Here is a 21,848-nt window from a genome sequence, read left to right on the forward strand (position 1 = left end):
TCAGTCAGATAACTCTATTCCAGATTGTTTACCAGTTACCTTCAGGTCCTTAACCAAATAGCTTCATGGGTGCTTGTTAGAATACGGACACTGAATCTTTTGGATTTTATAACCTTTCCAAAGCCATATTCCAAATGCTGGCATGTAAATAGATCTTTCAGAACAATTGACCTAGTTTTTCTATGTACTTATTAACATTGTTCAGGGGAAAAAAAGAATAACTTAACCTTGGAAACTGGGATACTTATATGTGATCTTTATTTACTTTTCAGCCTAAAAAATGTAATAGATACCCTGAATAAAAGGGCCTTACTGAAAAATTGAGAGATGATTAAATAAATAATTTATGTAAATGTCATAGTGTCTTAGTCCATCTGGATTGCTGTAATGAAATACCACAGACTGGGTGACTTATAAACAACAGAGATTTGTTGCTCATGATTCTAGAGGCTGGAAATCCAAGATTGAGGTGCCAGCATGGTCACGTTCTGGCAAGAGGCCTCCTCCTGGTTGATAGCTGGTGGAAGGAGCTGGAGTCTCTCTGCAGCCTCTTTTATAAGGCATCAATCCCATTCACGAGGGTGAAGCCTAAGCCTACCTCTCAAAAGCCCACTCCCTATCACCATCATCTTGGGACATTAGGATTTCAATATAGGAAGTTGGGGTGGGGAAGGGGAACACAAGCATTCAGACCATAACACGTGGTAACAAAGAAACCCCTTTATTATTACAGTATTTAATTTTTGTCCCAAAATTATTGGGCATCATTTTATCATTACTTTTTTGTTATGGTCTAAGTGAGATATGAACTTAACCCCTATTAAGAGTACAGTCTTGGGCTCCTGGGTGGCTCAGTGGGTTAAGCCTCCTCCTCGGCCCAGGTCATAATCTCAGGGTCCTGGGATCGAGCCCCACATCGGGCTCTCTGCTCAGCAGGGAGCCTGTTTCTGGCCACCCCCACCACCACCTGCTGCTCTGCCTACTTTGATCTCTCTCTCTCTCTCTCTCTCTCTGTCAAATAAATAAATAAAATCTTTAAAAAAAAAAAATGAGAGAGAGTACAGTCCCACAGACTCTTACCTTTGTCCATGTTCTCTATTCCTGAAATACTCTCCATCCTGCAGTCCATCTTCTGCAGTCATTAATGTGTCAATTTCATTGAGGCTCATGCACCCCAGGAAACTTCCTCAACCCCAATCCAATTTAGGTGTTCTCCACATGTTCCTTGCCCTTGTCACTTTCTACTTCACAAAGCCATTTACTTAGCTCTCACCCCCATCAGCTGCAAACCCTGAGAAGATAGGGCCTATGTCCTTTTCACTGGGGCCCAGTTGAATTCTGGTGACTGAGTGATGACAGTTGGAGACATGTATGTCAGCTCCTGTAGCATGGAGAACCCACTTCTGAACGAAGGCTGAGCTGAAAACTTCATTGTTCTTTCCAATTAGAATATGAAAAACAAAAACAAAAACAAAAACAAACCTCTGTGCAGATTTATCTGAATTGGCTAAAATATTTCTTTCATCAGTCTTTTTTTTTTTTTTTTCACTTCTTTGGAAGAGCTTTTAGAATGTCTCTTCTTTGCCTTGAAATGTCCAATTAGGCTCTATCAACAAGTAACAAGATGAAGCAAAGCACAAGCCTGGTGCAGACATCCTTTTGTCCCCAAAGTGCTGTCCCATATCCCTATTCTGTTCTCATAAAGCAGCACCCATAATTCAGCTTCAGCTGGACTCTCTCTCCGACTGAATACATTCTCTAAAATCATCTTCAATCCTATTTATTACGGTATTCACAGGCCCTGGCACATGTAGTAAGTGCTCCAAAAAATGATCGATAAAAAAATTTTTTTAAATAAACTTGAAGCTGACTCCTGGGTGGCTTAGTCAGTTGATTGTCTGCCTTCAGCTCAGGTCATGATCCCGGACTCCTGCGATCAAGTCCCGCGTTGGCCTCCTTGCTCAGTGAACAGCCTGCTTCTCCCTCTGCCTGTCACTCCCTGTGCTTGTGCTCTCTCTCTTTCTCTCTGACCAATAAATAAATAAAAATCTTTACATAATTAATAAAAAACAAGAATTCAGATAACTTAAGGTGCTTATATGTCTCTTGAAATACTAACTTGATTAATAGTTTCAGAACATTAAAGCAGAATATTTAATATAGAAAAATAATACACATACTAAAATAATAACTAAATAACTAATAACTAAAATAATAGCACATACTAAAATAGCCATCTTAACAGAAAAAGCGTTTGTATTTCTCTTTTGATATTTATAAGTGTGAAAGTAACTTTTTATAGATATACTTACCATAAATATGAAAATGGTAAAAAATATATAGATATACTTTTTTTTCACTTGGTATCTTTCGTGCAAACTTTTCCATATGGGCTTCGTCTCTGCAGATTTGCCTTAATGTATCCTGCCATATCATGGCTAACTATTGTTTCGTTGTTGGATATTTAGGTTGTTTCCTGTGGGCTTTTTCCCCTACTGTAAATAATGTGTCTATAAATATCATTGTGCAAGAAGATTTTTCTTTCTTTTTCCTTTTGGACAGTCTCCAGCAGAGGCATTACTGGGTCAAAGATTCTGTGTATTTTGTAGCTCTTGTTGCATATTGAACAGTGTAGGCCTCAATAATGTGTGAATTTGCAGATTTCACCCACATGAGGTTTTAGTTTACCTTTTGTAGTTTTTCTTTTCTATCTTTTTGTAGTTTGGTAGATGTAAAGTGATCCTTCATATTTATTTTAAATCCTCATTCTTTATATTCATTAGGGTGTACTTTTAAAGTTATAATTTAAAACTGTCTATCTTTAGGAAGATATGTGGAGATTAGGATATTCTGGAATTTAGTCCTAGAAAAACATCAAGAGATCATCTAGTAAATGCCTCAGTTTTATAATAATCAGTTTTTGAAATGACTAAAGCCCAAAACTCCAATGTTCAGTGTGCTATCCATCATTTCAAAATGCTCTTCAGAATTTCTTTGACAAACCCCCTTTGGTGACCTATTTCCCATAGACTCATTAAAATCCATTTCACTTGGGGTATGGCAGGCCTCTAGCCTCTAGTTAAGATTTCTATGCTTCCACGGGTCAGACCTGTTTAGGGGGAGAGAGGGGACATTCTGTCTGCCAGAGCACTTGACTTCAAGTAACCGAATCTGGAGATTGTTCTTTTTAGCTTTTGCAATGTAAGCCCTTACCCTAAAACTTAGTGGCTTAAAATGACAACCAAACTTTGATATCTCTCATGGTTTCTTGAGTAGGACTTTGGGAATAGCTTGACTGGGCAGTTCTAGCCTGAAGTTTCCCATGTGGTTACTTTCAGAGGGTGGGCAGCTCTCTTTGTGTGGCCCTATTATGGGCCACAATATTCCTGCATTTTCAGCCTTTTAGCATAAAGACAGGGCCTGATCATCATGGCACCCTGTGATAGCCTGACTTCCTGCGGGATGACTCAGGAATCCAAAGGCGTGTGTTTCCTCCTCCCCAAACTGGTAGAAACTGCATGGCTGTTTCTAACATAGACTCAAAAATCATGCAACTGCCTCTGTTCATCAAAGCAGTCATAAAGTCTTGCCTAGATTCTGAGGGAGGAGACATACTCTCTTGATGGGAAGAGTGTCCAGTAATTCCCAGACAGATTTTTAAAGCCACCACAGTAATTTAATCAACTTAAGGGTGCTTACAAGACAGTTCGTTGTTTACATCAGAATTGCTCAAGATGGGCATTATTGACATTAGGGCCAGATAATTCCTGCCGGGCAGGTGGGGTCGGGTGGAGGGGCTGTCCTCTGCATTCGCTGTAGGATGTTGAAGAGCATCACTGGCCTTCACTGACTAAATGCTAGTAAATACCCACCCCACACCCCCAGTGCTGCAACCGAAAATATGTCGAGACATTGCAAAATGCCCCCGAGGAACAAAATTCTCCCAGCTGAGAACCGTTACACTAAACAAACAAGTACAGATGTACCTCAGAGATAATGGGACTTCAGTTCTAGACCACCACAATAAAGCAAATATTGCAGTAAAGTGAGTTAAGTAATTTCTGGTTTCCCAGTGTGTACAAAAGTTATGCTGAGGGGCACCTGGGTGGCTCAGTGGGTTAAAGCCTCTGCCTTCAGCTCAGGTCATGATCCCAGGGTCCTGGGATTGAGCCGCGCATCGGACTCTCTGCTCTGCAGGGAGCCTGCTTCCTCCTCTCTCTCTGCCTGCCTCTCTGCCTAGTTGTGATTTTTCTCTGTCAAATAAATAAAATATTAAACAAAAAATTTATGTTGAGGCTATACTGTCATCTGTTAAGTGTATGAAGCATTATGTCCCCCAACAGTACATGCCTTAATTTTCAAATACTTTATGGCTAAAAAGTCCTCATCATCCTCTGAGCTTTCAGCAAGTCATAATCACTGATCAAAGATCACCATAACAAATATAATAATAATGGAAAAGTTTGAAATAGGGCAAGAAATACCAAAATATGACACACAGACATGAAGTGAGCAAATGCTGTTGGAAAAAAATGTGACCAATAGACTTGCCAGACACAGGGTTGCTGCAGTCCTTCAGTTGGTAAAAAAGACAAATAAAGTTCAGTAAAGTGAAGTACAATACAACAAAGTGTGCCAGTATTAGGCACCTGTACTGTTCATGGCCTTGTGGAAAGAATTCTAGCTCTGGGGAATAAACGAAATACCACTTTTCCAGGTGACTTTGCGTGTCACAGGAGAGCTGTTCCTTACCTTTCTGGGTCAATGGGAAGACCAAAGGGGATTATGAATAGCAAAGTATTTTGCAAACTAGAAAAGCATATATGATGTTATTTTTTTAAAAATCCATATACTTGGGGCGCCTGGATGGCTCAGTCGTTAAGCCTCTGCCTTCAGCTCAGGTCATGATCCCGGGATCCAGGAATGGAGCCCCACATTGGGCTCCCGGCTCAGCAGGGAGTCTGCTTCTTTCTCTCCCACTCCCCCTGCCTGTGTTCCCTCTCTCGCTGTGTCTCTCCTTCTGTCAAATAAATAAATAAAGTATTTTTTTTTAAAAATAAAAAATCCATATACTTGGTTTTCATCTATTTTTATCGTCATTAATTTATTGAAGAGATCTGTTTAAGGAAGCTTTATGTAGTCCTATCCAACGGCAGCTGTGTCAGACCCTGGGGGAATAGGAAGATTCAGGGTAGACCCTCAGGAGCTCTGCTTTTCATTTTTAACATCACCTCTGGAGGAAAAGGGTAGCACCTAGATCCTTACTGAGTATAAAATTAAACACTGAAAACAAAGTCATTTAAAGAGAAATCATATTTTTCTTAATGAAGGCAGGAAAACATTATGCCACTATAGTCCAAAAGCCATTGTAAAGGTCATCTTATGCTTTTGGATTTTGCACTACCTTTTTTGTTTTAAAAGCACTATAGCTATAAGTCAGCCATCATCATAGAGCTTAAGTCTGTATACAATATACGGTCATTTCTAGAGGGCCTATTATTTCTAAATTTACTTGCTGTGTGTGTGTGTGTGTGTGTGTGTGTGTGTGTTTTTAAGAGCAGGAGAGGGCTTTCTACATTATTCTGCATTTTCGTCCTTTTAGCATGAAGACAATGCCATTGAAAATGATTTCCTGTGGTTGTGTATGTGTTCAAATGATCTTATGTGACCTATGACTGTTTGTCATTGTCATAAATATTCTAAGTAATGATTAGCTACACTTTGGAGTTTGAAGTCTGTGTTCAAAGTTTAAAGTCAGGATCTGAGTAACCCCACTTCCTGATTGTGTGACTTCCTGAAGGATCCACCAACTGATAATGTTTTCTTGGCTTTCGTGGTATCCTTAGAGTATGCCTCAACAAAATGCAGCAATGTGTCTTCCTCCCACGCATTACACACCAGTTCTCAGAAACTGGGACAAAAACAGATTAACCATAAAACATGAGAAGCTTAAGTTTCAAGGACCCTCACTCTTCAGGCCCCTTCCCAAGTGTTTGCACAACCTGACATGCAAAAGTTGAGGTCACTGTCTCTTTTGCACCCTAACATATTCAACAAAGATGTTAACAACAAACTGGTTGAGAATGGTCACCAACTGAAAGATTTTTTGGATTAATCCCTGTAAAGAAAACTTGAGGGAACTTAAAATATTATAGCTCATGTATGATATTGGAAAACAGTCCTAAACATTCACATGACATTACAAATAGGAGTTATGAAAATGAAAGGAACTTCCCTTAACTATAAATAATAAACATTTCTTAAGATTCAACTTACCATGCCAAAAAATATTGAATACCTTTTAGAAAATATGATTTTATAAATTGTCAAGTGAAGAGGTGATTAAAAGATACAGAGGCAAAAAACTGTAGGAAAAGGATATTACAGAAGTGTATTAGGTGATCAATAATACGTATATTGTTTTTTCAGATTTTTTAGCTTTTAAAAATATGTAATTTGCTAGGATTGCTTTTCTCATCCTAATTAAGTATTTAATACCTGAATTTTATTTCACAGTTTTGTAATTTTCTTTCCTTAAAGGGTCACTCTGCCCCAAATTGTAGAAGGTTCAATTCCAACAAAACTTAGATGTCCCTGTAGAGATTCTAATGAAGGAGGCAGATAGATAAGAGATAGATGTATAACTTGTGAGGTAGTGATGCATTATTCAAAACACAGCAGAGTAAGGGAGATAGAGAATGCTAGACAGTGGGTGGGAAATGGGCAGGTGTCATCTTACATGGGTTTATGTATTAGTTACCTATGACTACATAACAAATTAACACACAGGCAATGACTTAAAATAATAGACACTTATTATCTTACAATTTTTGTGGGTCAGGAATTTGGGCCTGGCTACACTAGAGTCCTCTATGCCAGGGTGTCTCTTAAGGCTGCACTCAAGGTATGGGCCAGAGCTGGGGCCTCATCTGAATGCCCAGCTCTTCCGCTGACTTCTGCTCACTTTGATTGTTGGCGGGATTGATTTTCTCTAGGGTTGTTGGACAGAGGACCTTAGTTCCTCTCTGGCTCTCACTGAAGGCTGCCCTGAGTTCCTTGCCCTGTGGACCTCCTTGCTTCCTCAAAGACAAACAGAGAGAGGGCATCTGCTAGCAAGACAAATTACAGTCTTGTGTAAGATAATCACAGAAGTGATCTATTGTAGACTTCGATTCTATGTTTTGAATCTTCAGGTCTATTGGTTTGAAGTCACAGGGGAGAGGGTCACACAAAGGCAAGAATAACAAGAGATGGGGTTCACTGGGAGCCCTCTGACCACCACAGGTAGTGAGGAAAGACAGCCCTGATGAATCGATGTTTGATGCAAACAGAAGGGCAACAAGAGTGAAGGTGATGCTTTCTGGGAAAAGAATATTCCATGCTCGAGGGCCCGAATGCAGAAGGCCGGAGGTCAGAGGGTATTTAAGGAAGAGCCCGAGTCCAGTTGAGTGGGATAAGGGGATAGGGCAGGATGTGAGATCAGACAAGCAGGGGAGGGAGTGATGGCATACATAGCTCTCCAGGAAGAACTCACATGAAGAACAGTGGAGTAACATTTCACGTCAGTACGCCACAGTGAGGGATGCGAATGGCGAGTATCAGGGGAGTTAGAAGAAGGGTGTATGCAGGTTAATGGTAGGGGAAGACCAGAGCCAAAGTTTATAGAGAAGCAGCCTGTGAACAGAGATTTAATAGAGGAAATATTCACTTCAGTTATGCCTGTTCCTTCCATACGTTGCCTCAGGATATAAGGCATATCTTGTTACTGAGCAAGTTATTTAGCAGGCATTGACTTGCTAAATGCACAAAAATGCTATTCTGTGAGAGAGAGAATGAGAGAGAGAGAAGGAGAATTTCTCCTTTCACGCAGAAGGAATTTAGGAATGAAGTGTGAAAATAAGAAGGGAATTGATGAGTGGGTATTCCCAATCCTCTTGGCCACTAGGAGACCGTGAGTCTGCCAGATGGCATCTTTATGAAAAAACAAAATAAAATAGAATCTATTGAGTTATCAGGAGGCACAAAGTCATACATGAATTTAAGGAGAATTTGGAGATGTTCATTGCCTGTAAGATCAAAAAATGTGAAAGAACCTCAAAATCATCCAACTACGTGTCACAGCAGCCCAAGACTTGATGCAGTTACTCTGTCAAGAAAAAACTTGGATCTTTTTTCCACAAAAAATATGAACTTTAAATGACATAAGTGGAATTATATATAACTCTCCTGTATTTATATATGCACATATATGGATTGGCAGAGTTATCTTTGAAACTCAGAATAGTAAATTAAAATTTTCTGATATAACCTGATTTTCCCTTGTCTTAATCTGCTAGGGCTACGCTTAACAAAATATCACAGACTGTGTGGCTTTAACAACAGAAATTTATCTTCTGTTATATATAGTTTTGGAGATTGATCATCCAAGACCAAGGGGCCACCAGGGTTGGTTTGTGGTGAGACCTGTCTTTCTTGTGGACTGCTGTCTTCTTGCTGTGTTCTCACACGGCCTTACCTCAGTGATCACATGGGGAGAGAACTTTCTGGTACTTTTCCTCTTCTTATATGGATACCAGACCTATCAGATTAGGGTCCTACCCTTATGGCCTCTTTTTACCTTAATTACCTCCTTAAAGGCCATAGCTTTAAATGCAGTCCCATTAGGACTTAGGGTTTCAACAGAGGAATTTGGAGGGATACAGTTTATCCATAACACCTCTGTAGCCTTAATAATCTATTAACAATAATATTAACTTAATAATATGTTAATAATGCATATTGATATTAATTAAATATGTTAATAATATATTAATAATGTTAATAATATATTAATGGATTTATCTCTGACCATGGAAATGATGCACACATTTCTTTAATATGAACACAGAGTAATTGTTAAATAAATGATACATGCATAAATTGGGTTTTTCTTTAAAGGTAGACATGAACCATGAAGCAGGGGGTTATTACCCAGATGTCAACCAGAGTCTCTCTGCTTCTTAAAATTGAGATAAGACTCCTTCAAATTCCTATTCCACCGTATAGGAAAATACAATGCTCTCCCAAGAGCTCTCTGAACTCCCAGGAGTTACCCATTTTCATTGTCATTCAGTCTCCAACTTCTGACTGTGGAGTTTTTACTCTCCACTCTGTGTGATGTCTACTATTTGATTGTGTCCTATGTACAATTTAATACATTAGCGTGTTACTGTTTCACTGATGCTGACAGATGACACGAGATTTCTGTGTCAGAAACAAAGGACTTTATAACCGCACAACAAGCAGCATGCACACGAGCGTGTTTATATCAGGAACCCTTTTGCTTCTCCATGAAGTCTCCTGGGGACTATGTAAAGGGTTTCAAATGGACTCCTGCACACACACTAGGCTGCATTACAAGATAGGAACCTGCTGTTTTACAGCAAGAAGTCAGCAAGCCTGTTCTTGGTCCTGGAGGGAGATCTTACCTCATCCATCAAGGCTGCCCACTGTAAACATCACCCCGAGAAATGGCTGAGGTAAACAGCAGTCAGGATCTTAACATTCTTGGCATACCCATTTTATGATGTTGAATAGTGCCCCCCAAAAGATATGGCTACATCCTTGCTCCCAAAATCTGTGTATACTACTTCATTTGGAGAGAGGGTCTTTGAAGATTGCCTTGTGGAGACCATTAGTAGAAACATGAAGGTTGAAGCTGCTTCTGGTGAAGTTCTCGAGAAGGAAATGAGGCACACGCTATTGGGAACTGGAGGGAAGGTAATCCTTGTTATATCATGGCAGAAAATTTGGGCTAATTGTGCCCTGAGGTTGTGTGGAAAGCAGAGCTTTCAAGCAGTGAACACAGAAGCTTGGCTGAGGAGTTTTCCCACAAAATGTTGAAGGTGCAGCCCACTTTTTCCTTGCTGAATGTAAGACGAAAGAGAGAAAATTGAGAAAGAAACTGTTCAACGAAACAGAACAATACTTAATGATATGAGAAACTCTCAGTCTCTCCAGACTGCAGAAACAAAAGTTAATATTAGGAGACTTGTTGTTAAGAAAGTGTTGCTCTGAAGAAAAGGCCAAGGGTGTGGTTGGAACGTTTTGCAGAACAGATTAGGCATGTGATCCATGGATCCTTTCAACCATCTTGGCAGAGGCCAGAGATAGAGATGGAGTTAGCCAAGAAAGGTCTGTGGAGAGCTCTCTTGTATAATGGATTAGAACCCTGTGATGCACACAGGAGACCTCCAAGCTTTTAGGAATATTGTTTCAGCAGAAATGCTGCCACCTGGGACTGAAAGGGATGGAGAAGCAGAGGCCAGTAGAGCTGTTGAGGGCCCAAGCGACAGAGCCTTGAGTAGCAGGGTATAATTCTCAGGCCTTGAAACCTAATGAAATTTGACCTGCTGGGTTAAACTTTCTTGGTACCTGTGACCCTTCATTCCTTCTCATTTCTCCCTTTTGAAATGGAAATGTCTGTCACATACCTGTCACACCACTATATTTTAGAAGCAGACAACTTGTTTTCAAGGCTTATAGACCCACAGATGGAGAGAAATTTTGCCCCAGGACAGACCCACACTTGGAGTCTCACCTGTCCCTAATTTAGGACTCTTATCATTGCTGTCCCTTAAGAGTGTTCCCCTGTGGCTTGGTGACTTCTAGACCTTCCTGCTGTCCCTGCAGTGCCTGGCTCGCTGCCCCTGCTCTTGCCGACCCTCTGCAGCCTCTGATGAGGACAAATTTATAGATCTATATCTATCTGTATGTGATTAATTTAGATTTTATCTTTTATTGAGATGAATTGACATATATATTACTTTGAGGTGTACAACATATGGTTCTGTATATATGTATTGTGAAATGATCTCCACAATAAGTCTAGTTCATATCCATCACCACAGATAATTACAGAGTTTTTTCTTATGATAAGAATTTTCAAGATTTACCTTCTTAGTAGCTGTCAAATATGCAATACAGTCTTTTTAACTGTACTCACCATGCTGTACATAACATCTCCAGGACTTATTTATTTTATCACTGGAAGAGTTTGTTTTTGTTTACTAGTTAACAGAGATATGTCTCCTGTAAAATGCCAGCATACATCTGCAGGAACAGGCAAGAGTGCAACCTGAGTACCCAGTTAAAAGCACCACACTCTTCCCTAATCTACCTTTTGCTTTTGGCCTTGAGTCTCTTCTCCTCATGAATTTCTTCCCTTATATTTCCCTGCACCTTTTTTCAAATGAAGCCTTCCATGGAAAGCCTGCCCCACCAGCCCTTCAATATATGTAGACATGTTCAAATTTTGCACCGACTGCACAAGTTAGACCCTCCTTCTGCCGTCTCTTACTACAAATATGTGCCATTAATTTCTTACAATGATATTTTGGAAGTCAATAAACTTCCTCTGCCAAACTTTTGTTGTTGAATATAGAATGGCCTATTTTGCTTTATACATTTATTTCTGCTCTGGTTTTCAAAAGATGTTTTTTCTTATCTAAGCTTCACTGCATTTTGAGAACAAAACTGGGTTAACTGATCTAATCCTCAAACATGTATTTCTCTTTTTAATTATCTTATAACTTAAAATTGGGTTCCAGAATGAAGTGGGAGAATGAATTTCATGTTTTATGAAACTAGTTCTCAAATTACTAAGGCTCCCCAAACACTTATTTCAGAGATGGGCAGGAATTCTCAGGGCAGGTAGTTCTTTAAAATTTTTTTAAATGAATAGAAGAAAAATGAATTCTACAGTAGTCAAGGTGTGCTTCTCTATTTGGTTTGCCTATGAATGTTAACATGGCAATAAGCCAGGTTATAATCAACGAGGACTGTGAACATAGAGGAAATAAGTTAGATTTTCAAGGGATATAGTGTTTATATTTGCAGTAAGTTTTAGTGAGATTCGCTGGAATACTGGGACTTCAGTACTGTTGATAAAGGCACAACGAAGTCACCTTTGATAAATACTTTGAGTTTGCTGCACTATTATTGCATTCATAGGCATTCACACAAGGACAAGGAGGGAAGATTTGCACTTTGGGTAATGATATGTCCCTGGCAGGGCAAAGCTCAAGTCACCTTGAAACTCACTGTATCTAACATAGAACTGGAAATGTCTAAGGAAACAACCTATGACTTTTGGTGCCAATTTTTTTTTTTTTTTTTTTTTTTTTTTTTTTTTTTTTTTTTTTTTTTTTATCCCATACTCTTCTCTTTCACATCTCTGCACTGCCGAGCAGGATGTTCCTTACGCCTGGAATGACCTCTGCCTTCCTCTTTATGTCGTGAATTTCAGCTCATCCTCCAAGGTCCAGATTATCGCCACCTCTCCCTTGAAGCCTTCAAACTTAGATAGAATGTAGTTCTCTGAAATTTAATACTCATCCCATTATGAATAATTACTTGTTTTTTATTCAAATTACCAGAAAGAAGCTCGAAGACAGCAGGGGTCTTGTCTGTTTTATTCATTGCTATATCCCCAGGAACTAGAAAATGTCTGGCACAAAAAATCTAGATGAATATGTTTCCAATGAGCCATTTATTAGTGGGTACAGACATAGGGGTCTGGTGGAAGGGAACACAATGAACCGAAAATGGCCGTTATTATCCTTACTATCCAGTTAAGTTATAAGAACAGATATAGAAAGGTATTTTCATACACAATGGGACTGTAAAGAAGAATAGACAGTGAATTAGATAGAATACTTACATTAAATTTACATAAGCTAGGGGCACCTGGGTGGCTCAGATGGTGAAGCATCTGCCTTCAGCTCAGGTCATGATCTCCAGGGCCTGGGATAGAGCCCTATGTCGGATTCCCAGCTCAGTGAGGAGTCTGTGTCTCCCTCTCCCTCTGCCTTTTCCCCTGCTTGTGCTCCCTCTGTCTCCCTCCCTCTCAGTGAATGAATAAAATCTTAAAAAAAAAAAAATATATATATATATATATATATATATATATATATATATATAAACTTAACATAAATGATTTGGCTATCATAGGCTAAGTGTGAAATGATGACGTAGTGAGTTGTAAATATATATTTGAAGAGAAATAAGTGTCGTGAACTGAGATTATCCAGGTTATCAAAAGAGGCGTGGTCTTGACAGGAGGATTGAATTATAGCAGGCAAGAAGGTATTTAGGATCCATGGAATGAGGAATGACAAGGGAAAATGACGTATTTTGTGAGGAAACGAACAGACCATTTATGAAGGAAGCTTTGGACAGTAAGGTTGAGGAAATGAGCCAGACCCAGACTCAGAGCTTAGCCACCAATTGTGTGACACTGAACAACAAGAATGGTATCTAATGTCCTTAGATACACACTGGTAATAATAGCTACATTTTGCTTTTTCTCATGGTTTCATGGAGGATCGAATGAGTCAGAATGATTCTGAGATAGGTGGGTGGGCATGAATACTCAATTAGTATGATAAAAGTTTATGGTTTAAATAAGAGGAAAAAATATTGGAGGGAAATATATCTAAATTCACTGCACTTGCATTAAAATAACATGAGTATGAGTGATCTTTCTTCCCCTAAATTCTCTATATTCCAGATTATCTTTGAAGAACATATGTTAATTAAAAATTCATTTCATTCAACAAATGAACTATACTAGATGCTAAGAAAATAAGAGTGAATAAAAGGAATAAAATCTGAGCTCGCAAGGAGTTTAGGTCTTAGTAGGCAGAAACAGACACGAAATAATGCAGATACATAAGATAATTTCAGATAATTAGTGCTGTATTGTGGTGTATTGATGGAGTAGAGTGTTGCTGCTAGATAGAGGAATCGGGGGAAGTCTCTGTGAGGATAGTAGAGACCTAAATAATGAATGGATGCCAAGACATGGATGCTGAGCTGGGAAGAAAATGTTGTAGGCAGTGGGTCAAGGAGCTGCAAAGGCCATAAGCAGAATGAGCTACTTGTGCTCGAAGAACAGAAGGAAAGCCAGCGTGGCTGAAACATAGTGAGGAAGGAGGGTGGTGAAAGTGAAGTCACCAGATACACAAGGTCACATCATGAATGATCTTTGAAACCATGGTAAGAAAATTGTCTCAGTATACTGATAGACATTGGGATATTTCTATGACAAAGGAGGCAAGAACATATAATAGGAAAAAGACAATCTCTTCAACAGATAATGTTGGAAAAACTACACAGTACATGTACAAGAAGGAAACTGGACCGTTTTCTTACACAGTACAGAAAAATAAACTTCAGGTGGATTAAAGTCCTAAATATGAAACCTGAAACAGTAAAATTCCTAGAAGAAAAATAGGCAATAATTTGTTTGACATCACATCCCAGATATGTTTCATCTGGGAAAGGAAATAAAAGGCAAAATTAAACTGTTGGGACTACACCAAAATAAAATGTTTCTGCACAATGAAAGAAACCATCAAAAACAACAACAACAAAGACAGCCCACTGAATAGAAGAAGATATTTGGAAGTGATATATCCAATGTCCACACACACACACACACACACACACACACACACACACATACCAATTAAAAATGGACAGAAGACATGAACATGCATTTCTCCAAAGATGACATACAGATGGCCAACAAACATGAAAAGATGCCCAACATCACTCATCATCAAGTAAAGGCAAATCAAAACCACAGTGAGGTACCACCTCACACCTGTCAGAATGGCTAAAATAAAAAACACTAGAAACAACAAGGGTTGGCTAGGATGTGGAGAAAAAGGAACCCTCATGTACTGTTGTGGGAATGTAATTTTGTGCAGCCACTGTGGAAAACAGTATGGAGATTCCTCAAAAAATTAAAAATAGAGTTACCATTCCATTCCATTCCATTCAATAAAGTGGAATTACCAGTAATTCCACTACTGGTATTTACCCAAGGAATACAGAAACACAAATTGGAAAAGATACATGTACCCTAGTGTTTATTGCAGTATTATTTACAATAGCCAAGATATGAAAGCAACTCATGTGTCCTTCAAGAGAAGAATGGATAAAGAAGATGTGGTATATGTGTATTTGTATATATGTATTTACATATATACATGTACATATATGTACACACATTTTTATATATACATGTGAGATTCTATTTTGACAAATAAGTGCAATATAAAATGTTCGACCTGAAAATTTAAAAAGTCGAAACCAAATAAAAATTTAAAAATTAACAATTGTAAATATTATTTACCTATTATAATATATTTATTATTATTTATTTATATTTGTATATATTTATTATTATAAATTATTATTTAATAAAATATTTAATTATTTAATAAGATAATTATTTATTTTATTATTTTTATTTAAAAATGTATATACACACAAACATATTATATATGTATATATATTTATACATTAATATAATATATAAATACATATTTGTATATAATATATATAAATTGAAATATAATTGGGAGATGGTAAAATGAATTCCAACTTGATTTTGTGTCAGTACATGATCTGCTGAGGTCTAATTAATAGGTATAATTAATTAAATGATGTCATTACAGTCCTATGTGGCCTTTCCAGCATTAGATATTAGAAAAGTAGGAGCATTTGACATCAGCTCCCTAAGCTTTTACTAGTATGTTAGATAATTGGTAACATAATTAAATGGCATTGAAGTTAAACTGTTGGTTGAAAACACCAGTATTCTGAGTGTCAGTTCTGATTCCATGATTAATTTGCTATGTTACTTTCTTCTGCATTTTATTTCCTGAAAAATAGGAAAGAGAAATGGTACATGTGAAAAATAATGTTAAGAAGAAAATTTGCAAATGTAAAGCTATGTAGATTTTGCCACAGAGTATTTCAAAATTACTGTTTGTCCTTCTCTTCCTGTCTGACCACATTTCTAAGAAATAATGAGCTGAGCTGTCTTGAATGAACAGATCGTGGCGGAAGGACTTTGGCACGTAGAGAAGCACGTTATCTACTTTTAGTCCCCAAAACTTTATCACTGACTTCATAATTCCTTTAGTGCACTGCGTGGAATCAGCTCCGAGATGTACGCAGGCCCCATGGAGGAACAGGCCCTTCTCACCCAGCCTTTCTGTGCATGAAACAATAGATTTACGAATTGCTGCCCAGAATGAAAACATGAAAACATGTATTAATAGAACTTGGATGTCAGTTTTAAAGAACCCACTCTAGGGGCACCTGGATGGCTCAGTTAGTTAACTCACTGCCTTGGCTCAGGTCATGATCCCGAGTCCGGGTATCAAGTCCCGCATCGGGCTCCATGCTCAGCGGGGGTCCGCTTCTCCCTCTGACCCTCTCCCATCTCATGCACTCTCTCTCACTCTCTCTCAAGTAAGTAAATAAAATGTTAAAAAAAAAAAAAAAAAAAAAGAACCCACTCTGTCTTAAGTCTCTGTAAAAATAAACACTGATCTCAGCATCAAGTGTATGCCCGTCCCCACAGATGGCACTTATAGCCACACAGGTTTCTTTCTCCAGAATGAAGGACTGACAGCCATCAGCCTTACTCTTTGCCTTATTCCCTTTCCAACACAAATAAGATTTTTCAAATAAGTCTATTAGGGCCTTATCTTATCAAAGTCTTTGTTGTTTTTGAAAATGATTTTCATTTCTTGAGCATTCAGAAAGAAGCATCAAAAACCAAAACCACTTTTGACAGTTCTCAGTGGAATAAAAGTGATGGGACACCATCCCCTAGATTTTCATCCTCAAAAGTGATCTCTTCTGAAGGAAAATGATAGAGTTTTCAAGGAGCTGTGATTTTTCTTCCTCCTTTGATCTAGTTACTCGTGCTTTCCAACAGATACTTCATAGAGAGTCCGTGTTAAAATCTTCAGAGGAAGTTAGCGGGAGAAGTTGACAGCCTTTATCTTCTGCCTTTGGGCAGCTTGGAGTCTTGCTGTGTTAAGAAGGGCAAACAGGATTGAGTTCCTAGAGATAATCTGTGGCTTAAGAATCCAAGCTATTGGGGCACGTGGGTGGCTCAATGGGTTAAAGCTCAGGTCATGATCCCAGAGTCCTGGGATGGAGCCCCACATTGGGCTCTCTGCTCAGCGGGGAGCCTGCTTCCCTTCCTCTCTCTCTGCCTACTTGTGATTTCTGTCAGATAAATGAATAAAATCTTTTTAAAAAAAGAAAAAGAATCCAAGCTAGTGACTCAGCTAGCCATGTGTTCAAATCCTGCCCTTACCCTTATTACTTCCCACCTACGAGACAAACTTATCTCCAGGAACCTGAGAAATATCTGCAAAACAAATACAATGTTAACAATCATCTCCTAGAGATGCTATGAGGATGAACGAGGTAATGAATTATGCATATAAAGTATTTACCCTGGTACCTGAGCTGCAAATAAGTACTTAAAAATCAGTAGCTATTATTTCTTGGCAAAGGCTAAAAAGGAGAATAATGATTATATAAAACAAGTCTTTTAAGTGGCCTTTGAGAATTATAGTACAAAACTTATTCACAAATTGTAAATATGGACCATGTTTTCATTTTTCTTAATAGGCATTTTGAATTGTATGGCGTACAATGTTGGTCTCCTAGGAGCAAAGGTATTTTCCGGTCCTTCAAGCGAACAGTTTGGCTATGCAGTGCAGCAGTTTGTAAATCCAGATGGCAACTGGTAAGAATATTCTTTTTATGATTTCAATAAAAATACTAAATAAATTTAATATTTAACTCTAATAGCTTGTTCAAGTTGGTACATGAATGTATTATTAATGGATATCCCTCAAACGCCCTTAAATGAAGGATCTGTCCTTGAGAGTCGGTAACTTTCAGGTTGATAATTAATGAGACGGTATAATGGCACTTTTTAAAAACCTAGATAGAAAATTTTCCCGAAATATTCCATAGTCAATTCACAGTAGCAGTTTTGACCATTTAATTAATGGTCAGGGAGGGAGGGAAAGAGGAAGAGAAGGAGGAAGAAAGGGATAGGTAGGTGGGTGGATCAGATGGATATACATACATACATACATACAGTGGTCTTCATTTCTTATTCTGTAAACTGTATCCACCATTGAGCTTTGTAAATGGTCAGCTAGATCATGCTGGCTATTGGCCAGTTCTAGATGATAGAATTTTTCCCTAAATTTTTTCCTTCAGCAAGTCTTTATCCACTGGCTTTATTCTAAGTCAACCATCCCTCCCATAAGACACTCGCAAGCATTTGAGCAGAATTTAGTTACCTTTCCCTAGTGCCTTTGCATCCTCTGCTTTTGCATGAAAGTGCCCCCAGTTTTTTCATGCCGTCTAATGGTTACATTTAAACCATGGTTACATTTATATATACTACCCACCCGGATATGGAAATATATACTCCCATTGCTGGTTTAGGTTTCCCACAAAAATAATGAAAATCAATGCAAGGGAGTTCAGATGATTCGGAAAGTTGTCTTTAGGTAAAACTGTAGCTCCTCTCTTGTTAGTGTTGATGTGCACTGGTCACAGGAGTCCTGCCATTGGAAACTTAACTCCCCATTGCCACAGAAGGTTCCAGACTCACTCTGGAGCTTCCAATCGGATCCTTCAGAGCTCCTTCCAAAGATTGAATGAGCTATTGTTGGCTTATCAAGTAAGAGCTATAATTAATTCTCTTTTTTTCTGTGAGACCTTATGTTTGATGCTCAAAGAGTTAATTTCATAGACACATTTAAAATCCAAATTATTCACATTTTGGAGGAGGCCTATCCGTGTGATAAAGAAACAAAATGAAATTATCACTCGAGAGGTACGTCTAAGGGTCTAAGAAGGCATCTTGAAAGAGGTGAATCATGAGGCGGGTCTTAAAGGGAGGAGATGAATAGGCAGGAGAGAAGCATTAACTAAAATGAGGAGACTTGGAAAGTAAGGGATGCTGGAGTTTGCCAGTCATCTGGAAGGATAAAATCTGGTTGAAAACCCAAAGAGTAGCAATTATTGACATCATTTGGGATGTGAGAGGACCTCTCTAACTATTATCTTATTAGGCTTTGATAACCATAAACTGTAGTCAGAAAGCTAGAAGGATGTTATGGTTGGTATAGTTTGACCTTGGAATCTAGCAGATGACCCACAATTTTATATGTCCAGCCCCAATTCTTTCCTGAACTGTAGATACCCATAAGAACCATCACTATGTTAATGCCTACTAGACATAAAAGGTTAACATATCAAACTTAAACAAATATCTGATTTTCTGCACTAGCTAATGAGACCAAAAGTTCTCAACTCCTCTCTTTCTGTCACCTCCCCCATATCTCATCCACTTGCCAGTCCTGTTGGCACCACCACCAAAATACATGTGATAACAGTCACTGGGTTTCCCCTGTCTTCCCTGCAGCCCCTGCTCAAAGCCAGCATGAGCCCTTGGGGGTACTGCTACAGCCACTTCTCAGTCCATCTCCTGTTTCCCTTCTTACCCCTCAGGGCAATCTTGTGAACCCTTTTTTTTTTTTTAAGATTTTATTTATTTATTTGACAGACAGAGATCACAAGTAGGCAGAGAAACAGGCAGAGAGAGAGGAGGAAGCAGGCTTCCTGCAGAGCAGAGAGCCTGACACAGGACGCGATCCCAGGACCCCAGGATCATGACCCGAGCAGGAGGCTTTAAACCCACTGAGCCACCCAGGCGCCCCCAATCTTGTGAACTCTTAAATACATGATTCAAATAATGTCACTGCCTAGACGAAAACCCTCTGTGGCTTCCTACTGCTATTAGAATACATTAAAATTCCACAAAGGGTCTTCTGTGATCTGATATCAGTCTGCCTGACCCATCTCATGATTTATCCCCTCGCCCCTGTGCTCCATGAATTGTGTCTTCTGTCTGTCCCTTGAACATACGAAGCTCATTACTACGTCAAAGCTTCTGCACCTGCTTTTCTCCTATAAGGAGCAATCTTCCCAGGATCTTCACTTGGCTGCTAGGTTCCCATTTTTCAGTCTCAGCTCACGTGTCTCCTCTTCATAGAAACCTTCCAGAGCATTCATGTCTGCCAAAATGAGATCACAACACACCTCCCAGCCACTCTCCTACCTTCCGTGTAGATTTATTTTCTGCATAATAGTTCTTAGCATCTAAAGTCACCTTCATTTGTTTATATGCTCATTGTCTGTCTTATGCCCTGTCTCTGAATAGAGGCACATTATTTTTTTCCAGTGGTGTGTACTCAGAAACAGAGTGCTATGTGGCACCAAGTAGGGGATCAGTGATTATTTACTGAATGAGTGAATGAAAGTCCTATTTCCAAATGAATCACCTCAGGTACTCTACAAAGTGAATTATAGTAGTTGACTTAAGTGTGACCTGAACAAGACCTTTGGAAGGACTCTGATGGCCTGCTTCCTAAGTGTGACCTTGCTGAGGACAATCTGCCATCAAGCTTGAGGTTGTTCTTTTCAAGTGACAAGGTAAAGGTTGTTCTTTCTGAGGAAAGGTCATTCTGAGAGAAAGAGCCACCATCAGGAGGAGATGCTGTCAGAGACAGCAAGCCTACCCAGGATTGGAAGGCAGCTCAACTACTGGCCACGCTGCAGGTTGAAGTTGAGTAAGACCAACAGGGACAAAATGTTGACAGGAATCTAGCAGGCAGAGTCCTGGGAATGGGAGAGGCAGCCATACATCCTTTCTGTCTCCATGATTCTCTCGGAAGATGCAAAGCATTCTTTAAAGATGAGTGTATCGGCAACTTGATGATGAGATTCTGGTGCTGATCAGGTTATGTCCAGATCAAGGAAAGTAGACATTCCTAAGTCCTACCATGTCCTTCTCATGACATTCCAGAAAGATGTATAAACACAGGACAGTGACTTGTGGGGAACAAGGCACCACTCTATTATTGGCTGGGCTGGTGCTTTTAACTCCAGTGTAGAGCATTCTGGTAAGGTATAATGTTAGCCTTACTTCCCTCAAGCCTGTTTATAAGAGCACACCCCAGCACACAAGCTGAGGAGAAGGGAGAGTACGTGTGTTCCCCGAGAGGCTGAGTCCTGTGGCAGTGCAGAGCTGCGAGGAAAGATAGCCAAAGCAGGCGTGGCATTCCAGTCTGTCCTTTCACTGTGCTGGCTTTCTGAAAGCAAAGAAGCAGAAGAGGCTGCGTCGTGGACATGATCCCCTACAGGCTGGACCCTGTGTGAGGTGCAAAATAGAAAACATCGACTGACCTTTTAAGGAGTGTGGAGTAGTGTCAAAGCGGAAGATGGATAGGCAGAGCCGGCAGCCATGAGAAGAAATCCCAGAGATAGAGTAAAAGCCAACCCCACGTGGTGACTAGTGTTGCTGTTCTTTCAGGGTCATAACTGTATTATCTTCCTGTTAGGAGCTCATTCTCTCCTCCCAAAGCGTGGGACACTCGAGGGACAAGATTTCCTCCTGGTCCCTCTCTTGTCAGCCTGGCCCTGCCAAGGTGCCTTGCCTCGGAGGACAGGGCTGTGGCAGGATCCAGCGATGGCGTGTCCCACTGCAGGGCTGGGGTGGGCCACAGCGAGGACAGGCAGCCCTCACAGCTCTCAGGCTCAAGGAAAATAATATGAAACTTGGAATCCAGAATTGCCTATTTGTTTTGACGATTGGCACCGTGCCCTTCTCCACTCCTAATTTATGACAACTGCACAGACATTATGGAAGTAGCAGATGTGGGAAGGGCTGTTTAAACATTAACTTTCCTCCTGATACTAATCAAGTTAACTTTGGGCACAGAAAGCGGGATTACTGTGAATTCCTTTAATAACTGTGAGTCTTTTTCTCTTGGACTTAAATAACACACTCACACATACACACATACACACCCTTTTATTTTCTTACTCTCTTACTGCTTGTCCTGAAGCTGCTGTTTTGGATAGCTTTTCCGCTGCTCTCTTTGACTTTCTGTACAGACTGCATT

At 39.5% G+C, this 21,848-nt stretch overlaps 1 protein-coding gene across 1 annotated transcript in view; it reads left to right on the forward strand.

Annotated features, from left to right (window-relative positions):
* ITGA2 (integrin subunit alpha 2) overlaps nt 1-21,848 on the forward strand; it is a 107,766-nt gene that overhangs the window by 8,955 nt on the left and 76,963 nt on the right. The window contains exon 2 of the mRNA XM_059173950.1: nt 17,488-17,605. Within this exon, the coding sequence (XP_059029933.1) occupies nt 17,488-17,605 (118 nt within the window). The remainder of the gene's footprint in view (nt 1-17,487; nt 17,606-21,848) is intronic.

Source organism: Mustela lutreola, chromosome 5, assembly GCF_030435805.1.
Source record: "Mustela lutreola isolate mMusLut2 chromosome 5, mMusLut2.pri, whole genome shotgun sequence".
Taxonomy (NCBI): Eukaryota; Metazoa; Chordata; class Mammalia; order Carnivora; family Mustelidae; genus Mustela; species Mustela lutreola.